This window comes from Pristis pectinata, chromosome 5 (genome assembly GCF_009764475.1).
Source record: "Pristis pectinata isolate sPriPec2 chromosome 5, sPriPec2.1.pri, whole genome shotgun sequence".
Lineage (NCBI taxonomy): Eukaryota > Metazoa > Chordata > Chondrichthyes > Rhinopristiformes > Pristidae > Pristis > Pristis pectinata.
The window spans coordinates 62,744,190-62,763,647 of record NC_067409.1 but is presented as its reverse complement, the minus strand read 5'-3'; the positions used below and the strand labels follow the sequence as shown (position 1 = coordinate 62,763,647).

General features: G+C 39.1%; 1 protein-coding gene across 1 annotated transcript in view; it reads left to right on the top strand.

Annotated features, from left to right (window-relative positions):
• dgkb (diacylglycerol kinase, beta) overlaps positions 1-19,458 on the top strand; it is a 589,337-nt gene that overhangs the window by 297,375 nt on the left and 272,504 nt on the right. The window contains exon 14 of the mRNA XM_052015544.1: positions 13,731-13,847. Coding sequence (XP_051871504.1) covers positions 13,731-13,847 — 117 coding nt within the window. The remainder of the gene's footprint in view (positions 1-13,730; positions 13,848-19,458) is intronic.

Below are 19,458 nucleotides of genomic sequence, written 5' to 3'. Positions count from 1 at the left end.
TAACCACGGTGGAATTGTGGTTTTACTTCTGTCAATCTTGAGATCACACCTAACCAAACTGTTTTTGTCACCTCTGGAGAAATCCTTTTGATGGACTCCCAACTCTCTGATGAGGGGTCCGAACAGAGAAGTCATAAATATTAGCGTGAATCCTGCTACAATATTACAGCACACTTACTATTCGTGGGTGGGTCTATTGTATGTCATCCTCCAAGTTGGTCAGGGAAAAGACATCTATACAGTTTCGGACCTGGCAGAAAGAATCATAAACCTGTTTCCCACACATTTTGCACTATTTGCACTAAAAATGGAGTGACTGAAGCACAGAAGCAAGTCCTTCAGCCCACCATGTCTTCGCTGACTATACCTCTACTATTTATCCTATCTATGCCCCTTATAATTTTGTACACCTCCACTGGTTCCCCAGCACTGTAGACAATACTCCGAACCAATGTTTTATAAAGTTGTATTGTCATCTTCCTCCTTTTTAACTCCATGCCCTGACTGATGAAGACATGTATCCCGTATGCCTTTTTTTTTTTACCAACTTGTCTATCTGTGCTTCCTTTCTCAGTGCTCCTAGGTTCTTACTATTTGTTGTGTATGTCCTATTCTTGTTAGTCCTCCCACAGTGTAACAATGGCTCTGTGATAGTAATTCATATTCCCATTTGCTGACCAACACTCTAAATTCATGTGCCTTGCTTGTCGGACTCCTTGCATAGAAAGACGTGCAATTTAGTCTTGTGTTCCTCCCATGTGCCTTAATGTGGCCATGTCTGCTCTGCCTATTGGGTTGACTTAGTTTTCTTCAATATTTGTCTGCATCTCCTCCCCAACTGTGCATTTATTCTGTGCCCCATTCCCTTGACAAATTAGTTTAAACCCTTTCCAACAGAACTAGCAGAACCTCCCTGCAAAGAACAGAGGGTGGTTGAAAAATATCAGCTGATGCTAATGTTCACAACGATATTTTCCTCCTTGCCTTCTTCATTCCTTTCTCTCTTTCCTGCCCTTTTATACCTTTTTCATTTGTTCCTACATGATTCAATTTTACTAGGCTTTTCAGAGGGTGCAAAATGCCCTTTTTATGATATCCCTCTTGATAGGTTCGATCAGACACCAGTCATGCATGTTCTGTACAGTAACCCTGGCAAATCATTTCAGAAAGTTTGTTGTATGTTGAAAAGTGGTGTTAGAATTTTTTTTTCTTTTTGCATTACCATATTTCATGATGGGTAGACAACCATTTTCCATTATAGCTCTCTGCATTTGGCACCCATCACTACGGTGCAATATTTAATCAGTGCCATAGATGACATCATGCCGATATTATCACTATGGTTACACTTAAAGTCAATGAGAACTATTACCAGCTTCATGTTTTCAGATACTGACCTATTATTTTAACATTAGTTTTACATTTCCTTCTTTACATTCTTCCTCCTTGTTGGACATTTTCTTCTATACAGTATATTAATCCTCACTTCTCTCTGTTTCATTATTATTGTTCTGTTGGATTAAACCTCCCTTTATGACTTCACACTCCATCTGTTTTCTGTAACTGTATTGGCAGCTCTGAATAAGAGTGCTCAAACCACAGTGCAGTGCTTGCAGTGGCTCAGGTTAGATGGGGAATTGAAGTAACTGAAAAAATGTCTAGGTAAGATTGAAGAAGGAAGAAGCAACACATAAATAAAAGTAAGCTGTAATTTGTTTTGGAGGAGTAAAGATCTAAACATTTTAGAAGAATTTTAAAGAATAGATGTAAATCTGCACTGTAATATGTATGCATAAACATAGCTTAGGGTTGTGAAATATTTTATATCATAACTGTAAGCATATTACATTCAAAATATAAAATGCTATTGAATGAAATATGCAGGGAACCAGACTGATTAAGTGTGTTAGGTTCACAACAATAGAAAAGAGAATGCTAAAATGTAGCCTTTAGAATAAAAAAAAGGTTTAATAGAGTCAAAGTGAGAAAGATGATTTATACATGTTGGGGTAGGAATGTTTGATAGGTGGGGTAGAGCTCACAGAAGCCTTTGACTCCATCAACTGGGAGGGACTGTCCTCAAATTCAGCTTCCCACAGGAATTTGTCTCCATTTCATGTTCACTTCATGATGACATGCAAACCAGGCTCCTAATCAAGGTGTCTACAACAGGAACAATCTAAGTGAAGACCAGTGTCAAACAAGGTTGCATCATTGTCCTGACACTTATCTTAATCTTTCTCACTGTAATGTGACACATAACCTGCTCTGTAGTCAAGCTGTATTATATAGTTTGGACTATAATCTTCATGGCAAGATCCAGGTAATATTGGAATACTTCTTATACCTTGGGAGCCACCTCTCAGCAAAGGCAAACATTGACAATGAAATTTACCACTGCTTTTAATGCACCAGCACGGCCACTGGATATTTAAGGAAATGACTATTTCAGGGCCACGACCACAGAATTGAGACAAAACTTGAAGTACATTGAGCAACAGTGACCTCTGCCTATCTATGTGCTTCTATATGCTATAGAGAGCTGGATTACCTACAGTAAACACCTCAAGACACTAGGAAGATACCACCAATGCTCTCTTTGTATAATTCTCCAAATTCACTGGCAGAATAAGTGAACCAATGTCAGTATCCTCTTTTAGGCCAAATTCCTCAGCATTGAGGCCCCAGTTACTCTCCATAAATTCGCTGAGCAGGCCGGGTTGCCTAACGTCAGACTCCCAGAGCAGATTCATAGAGTTATAGAGAGATACAGCATGGAAACAGGCTGTGAATCCCTCCAACTCCGCAGTGACTGCTGTCTTCCCGTGACAGCTTGGGCAAGCAATTTGAGCAGACCCATTTTTATTCTAATCCTGCCTGAACCCATTTTATTTTCCCCACATTACCATTGAATCCACCCTCAATTCGTCCACTTATCAACAAAATGGGAACAATTTTACTAGAACCAATTAACCTACCAACCTGCACATTTTTGGAACGTGGGAAGAATCCTGAGCACCCGGTGGAAACCATGCAGTCACAGGGAGAAAGTGCAAAATCCATGCATGCGTCACCTGAGGTCAGGATTGAACTAGGGTTGCTGGAGCAGTGAGGCAGCAGCTATACTAGCTGTGCCACAGTGCAGCTTAAATTGCTTTCTTATTCGCTGTTGTGGGAAGAGATAACCAGACAGGACAGACGAAAAGGTGGAAGGATGTACTCAAAGCCTCCATGATAAAATTTCCACTGATTCTTGGCAACGTCTGGTCCATGACTGCTTAAAGTGGACGAGGTACATTCAGGATGGTATTGAGAACCTCAAGTTCATCTATCAGGAACACACAGAAGCCCAGTGGAAATAGAGGAAAGAGTGCACCACTTCACAAACTATCCACCATTCCACCCTGTCGGCACCTCATAATCCATCATTGACCTCATCAGTCACCTCAGAATCTGCAAAGCTGGAGTGGAAGTAAGTCAACTTCAAGCCTGAGAGTTTGCCTGAGAATAAAAGGAACATTCAGACTTAGATGTATGTTCATCATTCACGAGAAACTTGACTGATTGGAATTAAATTCTTGGCCCACGTGATACAGTTGACACTGATGGTATAGACGCACTTAAGGAGATGCTGGACAGTTGCATACATCTCCCAGGGCTCATACTGAAAGTACCTGGAGTTCTTAACAAAATAGTTAAAGCAGCATACAGTATATAAATCCTGGGAATGATAGCAAGAAACTAGGATGTTATGGCAGAACTAAAATACAAAACTGAAACAGAAACAGAAAATGATGGAGAAACTCTGGTTCAGCTGCTCAGCTCTGACAATGGATCACAGACCCTGTGTTCTTCTTTCCACAGATGCTGCCTGACCTGCTGAGTTTTTTCAGCACTTTTTTGTTTTTGTTTCAGATTTCCAGCATCTACAGTTTGTTTTAGAATTTTATATAAAACACTACTTTGTCTCCAGTTAGAACATTGTGTCCAATCCTGGGCATCATGCCTTAGAAAGGATGTCAGTACATTGCAGGGAGAGAGGATACAGAAGAGAACGATGACAGTTGTGTACATGGACTGCAGAAACAGGAGTTAAAACACCTTAACGCAAAGAAAACCAGGAGATTAAACAGGGGTTTGAAATCATGAAGATTTCATGTATAATTAAACTGTTTCCAGTGGCTTAAAGATTAATAACCACAGGGCACAGAATTAAGAAGATTGACAAAAGGACCAGACGCAATGAGGATTTTCTATTATTATTATTTATTTAGCATGCACCACTTAATAGGGTGATGGATTTAATTTTAATAGTACCCTAGAAAGGGATTTGTCTATATATTTGGGGGATAATAATAGAAAATATGAAACAGTAACAGAAAGTGGGATTAACTGGTTTGCTTTGTGAAAGAGCTGATACAGAACTGATGTCTCCTCGGTAGTACTGTTCTAAGAATGCATTACATGTCAATAATGTTAAAGCAAATAAAGTAGATGGGGGCTCTTCTGGAACATAAACATTGGCATAAACCCTTGGAGATTATCTTCCTGTGCTGTATAATTCCATTAAATTTGATGTAATAGTAGGTATAAAATTCTGTAAAAATAATAAAGTAAAATGAACCAATATTTACTTTTGTAGGATTTCTGAAACTTGTTGGTCATTTCTGGGGTCCAGAAGTTATTCAAGATATCTCATTCTACTTTGTGATGGCTTCCACAGGAGAAATAACAAAAGTAGAGGTCTTTGTTTAATATATATGCTTTAGTTCACATAGTCGTAGAGCAAATTTGGAATAGTTTATTTCCTTTTGTTTTCAGTAATGTGATGTCAAACAATGCTGGCCAGCTCAATTTTGAAAGGAAAGAGGACCTTGTAATACAGGAGGAAATGGTTTCACTTCAAACTAATACTACAATTAGAGTATATGTATATTCTGAGTCTAGAGTCTAGGGCCTGACCTGTCACTTCAAATTCATAAATCCTCAAATTCAGAAATGAAGTAAATTGGAAAACAAGTTATTGGAATGTATGGATCATGTATAGCTTATCTAGAAACTCTGTGATTAGATCAAAGATCTGGCATCAGAGAAATTGATTAGTCGAAGGAACTGGATAGAGACCTCTGATCACAGATCCATTTCCTGGTCAGCACTGAGTTTGGTAATCATGGCTGGCATGACAGCAGAATAAGAATTACTCTTAATGTCCTGGCTGTGGGAGATAGAAACCAGACCTGGTTTTATTAACCAGATTAGTATATTGTCATATCCCCAGGGAGCAGTGAAAGTCCTTGCTCATATGACACTCACAGAGTAAACAGTATACATGGTAAGTAATAAATACAACAATAAATATCACGATGAATGCAAAACAGCAGAATGGTGCAAAGATAGTAGTGCAAATCTGAAGTAATGTGAAAAGAAATGCTAAAGTGACAATAACAGAGTAACAGAGAGAGGTAAAACTAAGAGTACGAGAACATGGCAGCAGTACCACCGGGAGGAAATATGAAAGGGGTGATTGATTCAGAAGTCCGATAGCCGTGGGGAAGAAGCTGTTCCTAGGTTTGGATGTCCTAGCTTTCAAACTTCTGTATCTTCTCCCAGTAATTATAAGTAGAATAATACCAAACCATGGACAAATAAGTTACAGCTTAGTGCACAGGCTCTTACGTAATAAAGATAATTTTGTTGAAGAGCCAGAGAGTTCTCTTATATATGTACTTATCGATGTGGTCTTATACATGTACTCTTTCAGAAGAGGAGAAGAAAAGAAAATACTTGGCAATAAACCCCCTGCAAAAAATAATAGAAAAAAAGAGGTCATTCACACACAGTTGAGGTGTAAGAAGGTTCAGAGATGTTTACATATTTAACATGGGTTAATTGTGACTGGTTGAGATTCTGTAACCTAAATAAAATAATCAGTGACATTATACCATATTATGACCTGAAACATGATAAATTATATAGAAATGAATAGGGAATGGAGTGGTGTTTTGGAATTCAATGATAATGAGTGGGTTTAGGATGTAAAACATTATGATAATAAGCAGGTTTCTCTGCACATGAAACCCAATCTGCACAGAAATTACCAGGCCTTGGTACTTAATGTTACATCCATTAATGCAATAATGTTTCAATTAATTCAGGTTGACTGAATAATTGTGCGTTATAAGTTGATTTCTAATGAGGGCACATTTAGTGAAAAGGTTTTGTATCGTTCTGATATCCTGTGGGTAATTATATTGTAATTATATACTAAAAAGAAAGTAACCATTATCTGCTGGTGCTGTTAGTTGGACTTAATTAACAATTGGAGACACCTAATCATAAATCCTAATGAGTATGACTGGCAGTGATTCAATGACTCTTAACCACACTGGGATACATGGCTCGAACACAAGTCATGAAATGCAAGGTTTCTTTAGAGGTAGCACTCATTCTATTAGTTTCAATAACTACAATTTCAAAACAATACAAAGCCACCTAGAGCTTTAACAAACCTGTGAGATTTTGTTTTGACTGTGCCTCTTATAAACCTGTTGAAGAAACGATGCATCACTTGTCGCGAGCATCTTATAGCAAAAATCCCTTACACTTTCTCACACTTCAAAAGTACTTTGAGTGTAATGTGCTTTGAAGAGTATAAGAAAGGTTCAACGTAATTGCATTCTTTGCATCTGTTATTTGAAATGAAATGTAAAGTATATAAAGCACATTTTCTTTATTTCCCATTTCATCTGAATAGCACCTAAACATGAAAACAAATGTACAAACATCAGAAGATGAGTAACCTGGCTTTAGTCAGTGTCAATTGACAAGTCCACAACTTAATTTAACTTGCAGCTAAGTTATGCCTGAATTGTTAACACTTGAAGACTTTTAACGTCGGCATTTAAAATGATATGTCGGTATCATAAAGTTGCATGTCTTAATTCCTGAAAACCAACTGAAAAGCAGTTATGAGGAGCAACAAAGAAGTAACAATAAAAATAACAACGCAGCTTCATTAGTGAACAACAATCAGCACCAAGGTGTTTGTGGCAATTTTCACACACAAAAAAATGAGATAATGGCAAAATTCAAACTTGCAGCGCCTCCATCTTATTACTAGAATAATTTAATACTCCTAGCTTCACACAAAAGGAATGATTATAGAGAGAAACAAAGGACTACAGATGCTGGAATCTAGATGAAAAACACCACGATGCTGGAGGAACTGACCCAAAGCGTTGACCGTCTCCACGGATGCTGTCTGGCCTGCTGAGTTCCTCCAGCATCATAACGATTATGGAGAATTTGGGTGGAGGGTTCACCACACTCAACATGTTTCTTTTGGCCATTGATGTCAATGGTTAGAATAACACATGACTGCTCAACTCCAGCCATTCTTGTATGAACGCCATATCCTCTATTAACTTGAATAGCAAACACTCACAAACTGGGAGTACACAATGTTGCTCTGTGCGCTTGCAACACACTCAGCCCCCATATCACAAAATTTACTTCTCGTTCTTTTATGCCAGAGCTCAATTTTCTCAGGGAATCGGCAATGATTTTCCTTGGGGCTCCACCTCCTTTTCTATGATGCAGTCATGTCAGTCGTAGAACCCAAAAATCATTGATTCTCCCAAATTGTGTTAAAAACAAAACAACTGTCAGGCCAGAGTGCTATGTTTCTCGTGCATCCTGTATGATTATAACAAAGTAATAATATTTACTGTTTTTTTAGGGAACAGAATTTCTTGACTACTTTTGTCTTCTTTCAGTTGAAATAATTTTTGGAGACATCCAATTGTATTTTAACACTGAATTAAACATTCAAATTAAAAGGTTACTGCTGTTGTTTGTCAAATCACAAAAATGGAGTTATTGTGTTAGTTTTTGTTAGAATCATATTTAGATGCAATTTTGAAGTGTGTTTTATTATATCTCATGGGCCACATGCTGTCTGCCTGACTGAATCATTGATACATAACTCCATTTTCTATAACTGATAATGCAAAGTTACATGCAGATAAGATGGATGATACAGCCTGCCTGGTTCACTCATGGAAATATCTAATTAGTTCTTGAATGATCTGGAGTTTTTGGCTCCACTGCATTACTCGATTACCAGTAATGTCAGGCAACCATAACTCTACTGTTGAAATAAAGATGGTTAGTTCTGGCACTGTACATCACAGAGGATTAAAATATATATATATTTTAATCCTCTACAAGCAGAGAATTAGGATTAATTTGATAGAAATTGGATGGGCCAACCCATGAATCAGCCTGTGTATTGAACATTGAACTGTATTTTGTATCAAGGACTTCCATCCACTTGAAAAGAGTTGAAGTAGGGCAAAATTCAATTTTGTTTCAAACTTCAATACCTGTAAGACTGATGCTTTCAATTCATTTATGGTAAAACTCCAGAAATCCAGCAAGGTCAGGATATTATCACTGTTAATAGTCCAAACACTTTCAATTGACTTTTTAAAGATGTTACACAATAGAAAAATACGTTTTCCAGTGAACCTGGTAAAAATAAAAGAAGCATGGGAATTAGAACCAGGAGAATTTTAAGGGAGTGCAGGTAGCAGAACTGGGTGCATTTCAAGGGAGCATCGGAACTGGGACCCCAGTGAGTGAAAAAAGAACAAAGACCTGGGCCCCAGTGAGTGAGAGTACAGGAACTAGAGCCTCAATGTGTGAAAGGGAGTGTGGGAACTAGGGCCCTGGTGTGTGAAAGGAATGATGGGAAATGGCGCCTAGTGAGCCAGATGCTGAACCATTGTGATTTCTGAATAGTTGGATAACAGATTTTTAGAGTTTTATTGTATTTTTATTGATACAAAACTTTGTCTTTAAACTATTTTTCATTTTACAAATTCAATCCCTAATCAATGATTTTCATGGGCTCTCCTCCCTTTATTCTTTATTTGCTTTCTGCTGTTATCTATCATGACACGCTCATTGTCTTCACTATCTGGATACCTCTGTGCACATGTATGATGAGCTGGTAATTCCTCTGAATCTTCAGGTTAACTACACATGAGATAGCTTGCACAAACATGAGATTTTTCACATTTTCAAATGTAGTCCTGCTTCAGGATTCAAAATGGTAGATTTGTTTTGAGATCGATGAGACTAATGATGAAGCAAATGAGGGCAAATATACAGTATGACAGAGATTAACCCAGTGACTGAGTCTCTACAGCCTTTGGCATGGAGAATTCATCACTCTCTGAGTAGAGAAATTCTTCCTTGTCTCACTCCTAAGTTTACTGGCATGAGCTTACAAGAATTTGCAATGGGAACTGGAAAGGAAGCAGAGGAGATTGTTGCAAGCACTGGTCGATTTATTTCACTTATCAAATTCTGCAATAATAAGTGGTCAAAAAAAGACAGTTAAAGGACTAAATTGAAAGCACCATGTTTCATTGATGATGCAGAATAATGAACAATGCATTTATTAGTCAAGTTAGATACAAATGAAAAGATAAAGTCACAGCAGTAGTGCAGTATGGAATCATGGCTAATTAATTTACATCAAAATAAAAGCGATTGGGTTGGGAGGAAATGCATTGGGTAGGCCATTTGCCCCTTAAAGCCGACTCAACAATTCATCAAGATCATGGATGATTTATATCAACAACCTCTTCCTCCACTATTGTCATATCCTGTAATATCTAGAAGTCTATCAATCTCTGCTCTAAACAAACTCAATGACTGATTCTCCACAGCCCTCTAGCATAGATATTCCAAAGATTCACCACCCTCTGTGGGAAGACGATTCTCATCTCCATATTAAACGGCCTAGCCTTCATTTTAAAACTAGTTGTAGGTTCCTTAGTAAGAGGAAACATTGTCCCTTCATCCACCCTGTCACAACCTGTAAGAGTTTTGAAAGTTTTGATGAGATCACCTCTCATTGCTATAAACTCTAGAGAACGCAGTCCCAGTCTACTCATTCGCTCCTCATATGGCAAACTGCCACGCGTGGAATCACTTTGGTGGATCTTTGCCACATTCTCTCTATGGCAAGTAGAGCCCTTCTTAGGAAGAGATATCAAAACTGCAGGTACACTCTCACCGAGTCCCGTAGAACTGCAATAAGACTTCCTTAGTCCTTTATCCAATTCTCTCCTCATAAAGGATTACATAACATTTAGCTTCCGAATCACCTGTTGTGCATGCATTTTGGCTGCACAAACACATCTATGTCACTTTTATCCAATTTCTGATTTATAAATTATCCAATTTATAAAATGCTCTGATTTTCTACTTTGTGCATTAAAGTAGATGGCCTCACATTTTCCTGCATTGTGCATCATCTGCCTACTCACTCACTTTGTCTATAGTTTCTTGAAGCCTCCATACATTCTCCTCCATCCTTGCTGTCCCACTTAGCCTGGTATCATCAGCAAACTTAGAAGAATGACACCATCTATAAGGTGAGAAATGGGATATTCTATGTTTGCCTGAAAGAGTGCAGCTCCAATGTACGAGAAGCTCAGCACTACCTGATGCATGGCATCTTATCTACCACTATCGCACCGTGGCTAAAATATTGACCATCTACAAAATGCACTGACATTGCTCACGGCTGATCCAACAGCACATCCTAAATCCATGAACCATATCACCAAAAAGAACAAGGGCAGCAGGCACATGGGAACATCACCACCCACAGGTTGCCCTCCAGGCATACACCATCTCCACTTGGAAATGTATTGTCAGTCCTTCATCAGTACTCAGGCTAGATCCTGGAATTCTGTGTCCAACAATATTGTGAAAATATTTTCACCAGAAGGACTGCAGCATTTCAAGAAGATGGCTCACCATCAACTTCTCAAAGGCACTTAAGAATGGACAGCAAATGCCAGCCTTGCTAGTCAATACTGACATCCTGAAGAATGAATAAATAACAAAAAAAGCTGTGCAAGGCATAATCTAGGGGTCCTAGATATTCATGTTATTCTTAATGTGACCTCTTTGTCGGCTACCTTATTGAAAGCAGACTGACAAACTGCCTGGTTAAGATCATACCTGATACAAGCCGTGAATGTATTGGATTTAGAAACACACAAACACACACAGCAACAATAAGGTGGAGAGTAATATTGTGATACACTCCTAATACTGTTTCTCAAGAAGTTGATTTTGGATAGATATCATTTATTATACTATTCACAACTAAATGAAAATTCAACATAGGAGCATGCTTGCTTGTGCTCAAAAGGAAGCATTTAATTAATTTTAAACAAAGTTGGATTGTGTGCTGTTCACCGGTGTCTTTCAACCAGGCAGTGTTAGTAAAGTAGCTTTCATGGGCATGGCCGAATATAGCAAACAAAGACTTTGGCTGAAGTTTCTGCTAAAGGAATAGCATGTTTTGTAAGGTATAAGGCTATCGAGTCACAGATCAGAGCACTAGGGATTGCAAGTGATCACTGAGGATTTAAATAAAGGTTGGGATAAGGTTTTATCTTTCCTAAGTAATCTTGCACACGATTTAGCTGCTAGTCCAAAACTAGAGCTGCATTATGGGGCTTAGCCAAACAATAAAATGTTTGCACTGTCTGGCTGGATCCAGAGTTGTCTTGCCCAGATGAGAGTTCTATGAATGTGTGGTTAAAGTTTGTGGTTAAATTCCCCTTGTGGTTTTGCTGAATCTAGCCCACCCAGAACTCCACATGATTCCAGGGTTTGGCTCAGAAATGTGCTGGGACTTTCACTGGAGTTTGGTGTTCTAGGATTCAAATACTTTATTAGCTCATTGAAGCACCAGCTATAAGGTAAATGTAGATTCCCAACACAAGAGAAAGAAAAGCTTAAAATGATGTTAAATTTTGTTACAGAATCAGAATTCAGAATCTGTTTTATTATCACTGCCTTGTATGATGTGAAATTTGTTGATTTGTGGCAGCAGTACAGTGCAAAGGCAATAAACTATAAATTAAAAGATAAATTATTAATTCAAGAAAAAAAGGAACAATGAGGTAGTGTTCATGGGTTTATGGACCATTTAGAAATCTGATGGTGGAGGGGAAGAAGCTGTTCCTGAATCATTGAGTGTGCATCTTCATGCTTCTGTACCTCCTCCCTGATGGTAGTAACGAGAAGAGGGCATGTCCGGGATTGTGAGGGTTCTTAAGCTATCCTCAATGGTGGGGAAGGTTGTGCTCTTGATGGAGCTGGCTGAGCCTACAACCCTCTGCAGCCTCTTGCGATCCTCTACATTGTCGGTTGTTTTTTTTTAAGTGTATTCACTGTTCTGAAAAAGAAATACGGCATGCAATATGCACACATCAAGCTCCTACAAATAACTATGATAATGACCAGATAACCTATGTCGGTTTGCATGTAAGTATTGGCCAGGACACTGCAGATAGCTCACCTGTTCCTTGTCAAAATGGTGGCTTAGTACCTTTTGCAGCCAGCTGAAAAGGCAAACAGGGCCTCAGTTTGATGTCCCATCTGAGGACAACAGTTCTGACAGTGCTGCTTTGCTTCAATGCTTGAAATGGATTATTATAGCATACATTACTTAAGCTCAACTCTTCATGGTCCGATGTGAACTTGCATCCTTGAACGAGGATGCTATCAACTCAATTGCCGTTAACAAGACTCCATCTTCCCTGAATCGTCAGGTACCCAGAGCTGCAGAGCAGTTAGTTCTGATGACTTGCAGCTATAGGGACCCAGGTTTGATTCCAGCTTCAGGCACTATCAGTGAGGAGTTTGCACGTTTTCTCTGTGACTACTTGGGTTTTCTCTGTTTGCTCTAATTTTCTCCCACTTCCCAAAGATGAGCTGACAGGTTACTTGAATACTGTAAAATTACCCCTGGTGGAGGTAATTGGCAAAAAAATGTATCAAAGGGGTGCGCGGAGAGGAGGAATAGCACTGATGGAATTATTCTACTGGAAGCCAGTATGGCTTCAATGGGCTGAGTGGATTCCTTGTGTGTCAGGAAATGTACTCAGTGTCAAAGGGTACAGACTGGAGTTAGGCTTTACTCATATGGCCAAGATAATGAGCCATTTTGGACTCTTAAAAATGGTGCATTTTGTCTTAAATGTTGTGGATAGACTCTTGTACAGAGGGAGCATCCTTGCTTTCCCACCACCATCCCCCCCCCCCCCCCCCCCCAGCAGTGACGAATAAACTCTGGAATTTCAGACAGTTTGGTCCAGGAGGTGTACTGTAAAAGTTGGTACTTGGGTCTGTCAGACCTTCGGTAAAGCCCATCGGTCAGTGCTCAAGGACGTGCTTGTGTTTTCACTGCCAGAATTGGGACCCATGCATGTACAGAGTCTAAACGCTCAAAAATGAAGGATATCTCCAATGCCAAATTATTTAAGTTATATGAGGTGTATTCTATTAGTCAAACAAAATGAATATGAGTATGGCTCAGAATAATTTGAATATTTAGAGATCTCCTTCCTACGGATCTCAGTGCCCATCTCATGCATCGAAAACATTCCTCATTAATGTTGAAGAAACAGAAGGAAGACACTGTAATACTTAGCTCATGGTTGGACATAATCACACTGAAGAGTTATCATGGTTATTGTATTGATCATTTGCCATCACTTCAGTTGAAAAGCTGTGCAACTTTTGCCAAAATACTGGTAGGAGATTCCAAGTGGAAATTCAGTCCTTCAGAATGTGTTACTAAATTTCTGAAAAATGAGAGTTTTACAGATGTTGCTGTTTTGTTTGAATTGCAGGATAGGCAAACCACTGTGAAAAGAAGAGATGATAATTCCCTGCAAACAAAAAAGTCAGAGGAGCGCACCAAGATACAACGAGCTAACTCTGTCACTGTTGACGGGCAGGGTTTGCAGGTATGTTATTCACCAATGCGGAAAACTGTCATTCTATCAGTTCTGGATATAAGAAAAGGCAGAAACTTGGAAAGTGCAATCTTTTGACAAACTACCAATTTAACGATCTTGAACAGGATAAGTTCAGATGGGAAGTATTTTTGATGCCTTAATAGGAGTGCAATGTACTGTTGTAGTGGGAGCAAAGGATCAGTTGAGGGGAAATTCAGAAAGTAAACAGAGAGGACAAGGCAGTCAGAAGGTCCAGATGCTGAATGAGTTTGGATGCAGATAAGAAATGGCAAGGGACAGAAGTCAATGAGTTCCCTGACAAACAGCAACACAGGATCTTCTGAGCCAAGTTTATTTCTTCCTACCATGCTGATCTCATGCTGTATTAACAGAGATAGCACATTTTCTTTTCCCTTCTGCCTATCTTCATGAAACGTCAAGTACCCTGGAATATTTTGTTTTCAGCCTTAAGAAAGAGTATAACTCAAAAAGCTGTGAGAACTTGCAAGCAATATTGCAATATTATGTGCAACTATAATCTTGATATAAAATCACAGAGTCATAGAGTAATACAACTTGGAAACATGCCCTTTGGTCCAATAAGACTGGGCCAACTATCAAGCACCCATTTACATGGTAATTGCACACTGAACCCATTTTTTAAAAAAAATTTTAAATTTTATTTACAGCGTGGTAACAGGCCCTTCCAGCCCAAAGAGTCCGCACCGCCCACTTTAAACCCAAATTAACCTACCTGTACCTCTTTGCGTACTTTGCGTATTTTATTCTCTTTACATTCCCATCAACCTTTTTGATACTTCCACTCACCTACACAGGGGTAATTTAGACTGGTCAATTAACTTACCAACCAGCAAGTCCTTGGGTTGTGGGAGGAAACTGGAGCTATGAGGGGAATCCCACGGTCACAGGGAGGATGTGCAAACTTCACATAGGCAGTGCCAGAGATCAAGATTGCAGATTGGGAATATTAAGTATTTTAAGATGAGAATTCGTATTTCTCAACAAATATATATTCCTTTGAGAACTCTACTCTACAAGAAGGATGGTCCATCTGTAGTTTGACTGAGAAGTTTAATGATGATGTCACATTGGGGAAAAAAAGGCATGCCATTCTGTAAAAAAAAATTAGTGCTGGGGCAGACGATTTGAAGAGAAAGAGAATGGTGAAGATTCATTAAAAAAACAAAAAGGGAGAAAATCGATTACGAGTATAAATTAGCAAGTAACATAATAACAGATGATGACAACTTCTGCAATTACATACAAAAGAGTAACAAAAGTTAACATTGGTTCCTTAGAGGATGAGACTGGAGAACGAATAAAGGGGAATGAGAAAATGGGAGAGACTTCAAATATTTTCTATAAGTCTTCATGGGGTTGAAGATACTAAAAGAATCCCAATAATAGTAGAAAATCCTGGGTCAAAAGGGAGGCATAAACTTATCATGACCAAATGAATGGAACTCAAGCTGTCAACTCCCCTGGACATGAATGCCTGCATATTAGGATCTTAAAAGAAATGGCTGTAGAGATGGTGGATGTGTTGGCTCAGATCCTCCAAAATTTCATTGATTCTGGAAAGATCCCAGCAGAATGAAAAATGACAAACATCTCCTTATTCATGCAGAGACAAAAGCAGGAAACTCTGGGCCAGTTAACTTGACATCTGTCATTGGGAAAATCCTAGAATCCATTATCAAGGATGTGGTAGTGAGACACTCATGTAGTCAAGCTGGGTCAACATGGCATTATGAAAGAGAAATCATATTTGACATATATTTTGGACGTTGCTGCGTGAATAAAGGGGAACCAGTTGATATGGTGCATTTGGATTTCCATTAGACATTTGTTTAGGTTACATAAATGGTAAGAGCTCATGGCATTGAGGGTAAAATATTGGCAGGGATAACTAACGAAAAAACAGCAGGTAGGTATAAATGAGTCACTTGTAGGTCGGCAAGCTATAACTATTATGGTGTCACATGTATCCTTTCTAGGCTTCCTACTATTTATGATCTATATTTATGACTTGTATTATGGGCACAGTATGTCAAAGTCAAATGTTCTGCCAATACACAGTAAGATGGAAAAGGAACTTACGAGGAAGAAATAAGGATACAGAAAGGTTAAACAAGTGGGCAAAAAAAAAATGACAGATGGAATATAATGTGGAATAACGAGAGGCATCGACTTTGGTATGAAGAATAAAAAAGCAGAATATTGTTTAACTGATGAGAGGCAGCAAAATGCTGTGGTTCATAGTGGCCTGGGTATTCTCAAAGGTGAAACAGATGAAGTTAGCAGGTTATTAGGAAGGCACATGGAGGGTTGCCCTTTATTGCAAAGAGGGGTGGATTGTAAAGTTAGCGAAGTCTTGATACATTTGTGGAAGACATCGGTGAATCGGCACCTGGAATATTGCACACAGATTTTATCTCCTTATTAAAGAAGGGATGGACTGTAGTTGGGGTGGCTCAGAGAACTGGGTTGCTTTTCTGGGGTGAAGAGATTGTTTTATGCAGAAAGCTTGAGTAAGATTGGGTCCATGCACAATAGAGGTTAGAAGAATGGGGTGAACTTATTGAAGCATCTAATATTTTGAATGGCCTTGGTAGGATAGATGCTGAGAGGATGTTTCCAATTGTGAGGGAACCTTTTGATTCTCTTCCCCAGAGAGCTGTAGAGGCCAAATCATTGAATATATTCAATATTCAATAATAGACCTATTTTTAGTCTATAAGGAATAGAGAGATAAGGGGAACTGGCAGAAAAGTGATACTCAGACTGAGATCAGATCAGGTAAGAACAAATCCTTCAAAATCTTATTGAATGGCAGAGCAGGATTGTGGGGCTGTATTGCCTTCTCTTCTTCTCTTCCAATATCCAATATAGTCTCCTGGTCCTGTAAAGGACATTCCTTTCCTTGTCATTCAGGGTAGGAAACTTTGAAGGGGCTTCCTCAAGTTCTACTCACGACAACTGTTTTGCTACTTTTCACATAAGTTTGACACCACAGAACAATAGTGGTACCTTATTTTTAAATGCTGACTAGCTCAATAACATTTAGACATTTCTTAAAAACTTTCTCAGAACTGCTTTTACTGTTAGGTGGTCCCAGTCAGTAAACTACCATTCAGCAGGGCATAGCCTGACATTGCGATGGATAATTATGGAAGTGCTGATGGAAGTTAACAGTAATTTGCACTGCAGATTCACTCCATTACTGTTTTCTCATTTAAAACAATAGGAGGGCATGCCAGTGCACACAAAAATAATTATACCCTCAGGCTGGAATCTTGAACAAGGTTGGTTAAAATACAGTCAAGTCACATGAAGCAGCTTTCCATATTACCTGCCAGAATTCTCTTCTTGGCACCAGTGAAACCGTGACTGACATTAGAACAGCAATCCAGAAATATTGGAATTTAAATTGGATATGTGACAACAATGGTGCTTGCAATGCATATCGAATCTAATTCTATTCATTATGTTGCAGGCAGCATGTGAAACATGTGGTCAAGTATAACACCAAGGTTGCGAATAATATGATTGACTTTTGGACATATGCCAGAGGAGGGATGGAGTTGGCGTTGATGTCATGAAGTTGGTGACAGGGATTATTGACGGTTTCAGCCTTTTGTAATGCTTGGAGAAAATTTCTGCTCTTCTAGCATGGATATCAGACACACTAATTTAGAAACAATTCAGGAACTAAAGATGTAAATAGTTTGAGATCACCATAAATAGTGCTAGTTGTGGGTGGGAGCGATTTGGTTTCTCATTTTATGTTTGGCTGTGTTAGGGAAAAGTTGGAATATAGAATTCATAGTTGGGAACTCTACAGTCAAATCAGTATTGCATATTGATTTGCACCACCATCCTAATTCTTCATGTGTTACCAGTTTTTGTGAGATAATTCTTTGAAACTTCCTTTACCAAGATAATATTTTGTGCAGCTCCCATCTGTATTGTGTGCATTTAATGTGGCCTTCAAACCTGGTTTTTGTTTGGCTATGTAGCACCTTAAATAACATATACCACCTGGCCCAATTTAGCTCTCACTGATTCTAGTTAAGATCCAATTAGTGAACCATTACCTCAAAAACGTAGAAAATCTTTTTAATTGATACTAATACCCATGACCGCTTTTATTGGCGATTCATTTCTGAAGCATGTTAATTGATATAAGATAAAATGGGGTCAATCTGCAAACAAGTGCTTAATAATGATATTTAAAAAATAAACTGTATAGCATGCTTCTGTGAGGCCCAAGTTGGTAAGAGTATTTGCTAAAGTGAAACTAAAAAGACAAAGAAAGCCCCCAGTATCCTCAGCCTGCTTTGAATGAACTGATTTCAACTTAGTTGGTCATTGTTGGCAGCACAGCATTATGGCTGGTAGAGCTGCAGTCTCCCACCTACAGTGATCCAGGTTCAATTCTAACATCGGGTGCTGTCTGTGTGGAGTTTGCCTGCTATCCCTGTGTGTTTCCTTTGGGTGCTCTGGACTACAGCTGTTCCAAAACGCCTGTGTATCTCCATGTCTGCCCTTTTGTACATCCTCTCCTCTCCCCACTGCCTTCGCTCACATTTGGAGGCCATGGCCTGAGCCTTAAAGATCTGGAATATCATCCATAAATCTCTCTTCTTTCTTGTCCTTCAAGAGGCTCTGTAAAACTACCTCTTTGAATAAGTTTATCATCACCCTTTCTAATGCCTCCTCTTTACTTTTTGTGTCTTCTTTTGATACTCTCTGTGGAAGGTTATATGATCTTAAGTGTGGTTTATATATTAAAGTTGTTCTTGATAACAGCACCTACCGTATTCCATGGTTGAAAAACACTGATACTGGAGAAACTCAGCAGGCCAGGCAGCATCTGTGGAGAAAAGCAGGTGGTCAATGTTTTGGGCCAGGGTGGGCACAAGGTGGTGATAGGTAGATGCAGGTAAGAGATAGTGATAGGCAGGTGCAGGGGAGGAGGGGAGACCAGATCCACCAGAGGATGGTTCAAAGGTAAGAAAAATTTTAAAAAGGGTAGAAAGGGAAGAAGAGAAGAAGCATGGGAGAGAGGGTGTGTGGGGAAGGGGGAGTGGGGATTATTTAAAATGGGACAATTCAATGTTCATGCTGTTAGGCTGCAAGGTTCCAAGATGGAAAATGGGGTGCTTTTCCTCCAGTTTGCGCTTGGAATTCTCCTGGCAGTTTCCATCCAGCATCATAGTATTTTTCATCTAGATTCTAGCATCTGCAGTCCTTTTTTCTCCTATTCTATGGTTGACTGGGTAGCATTACTGTCATCAGTCAGAATACAAAGCAACACACTCTGATGTGCTGCAGTACCTCCTTACCAGGCTGTTCATCACATTGAACAATAGCTGGTGAACAGAAAGTGACTTTTAGTTAAACGCAAGGCCCTTCCATTAGCATTTGGTTAAAATCTCCTTTCCAACTGAGTGTGAATGCATTCTTGCACTCCAATGAGCTGTTCCTAAACTGTCCTCCTTAGTTGCACCACCTCCTGTTTTATGCTTAGCGAATCATCCAGTACAGATCTTTAACTCCCTATCCATCCTATCTGGGCCGACAAGTTCTGTGCTGG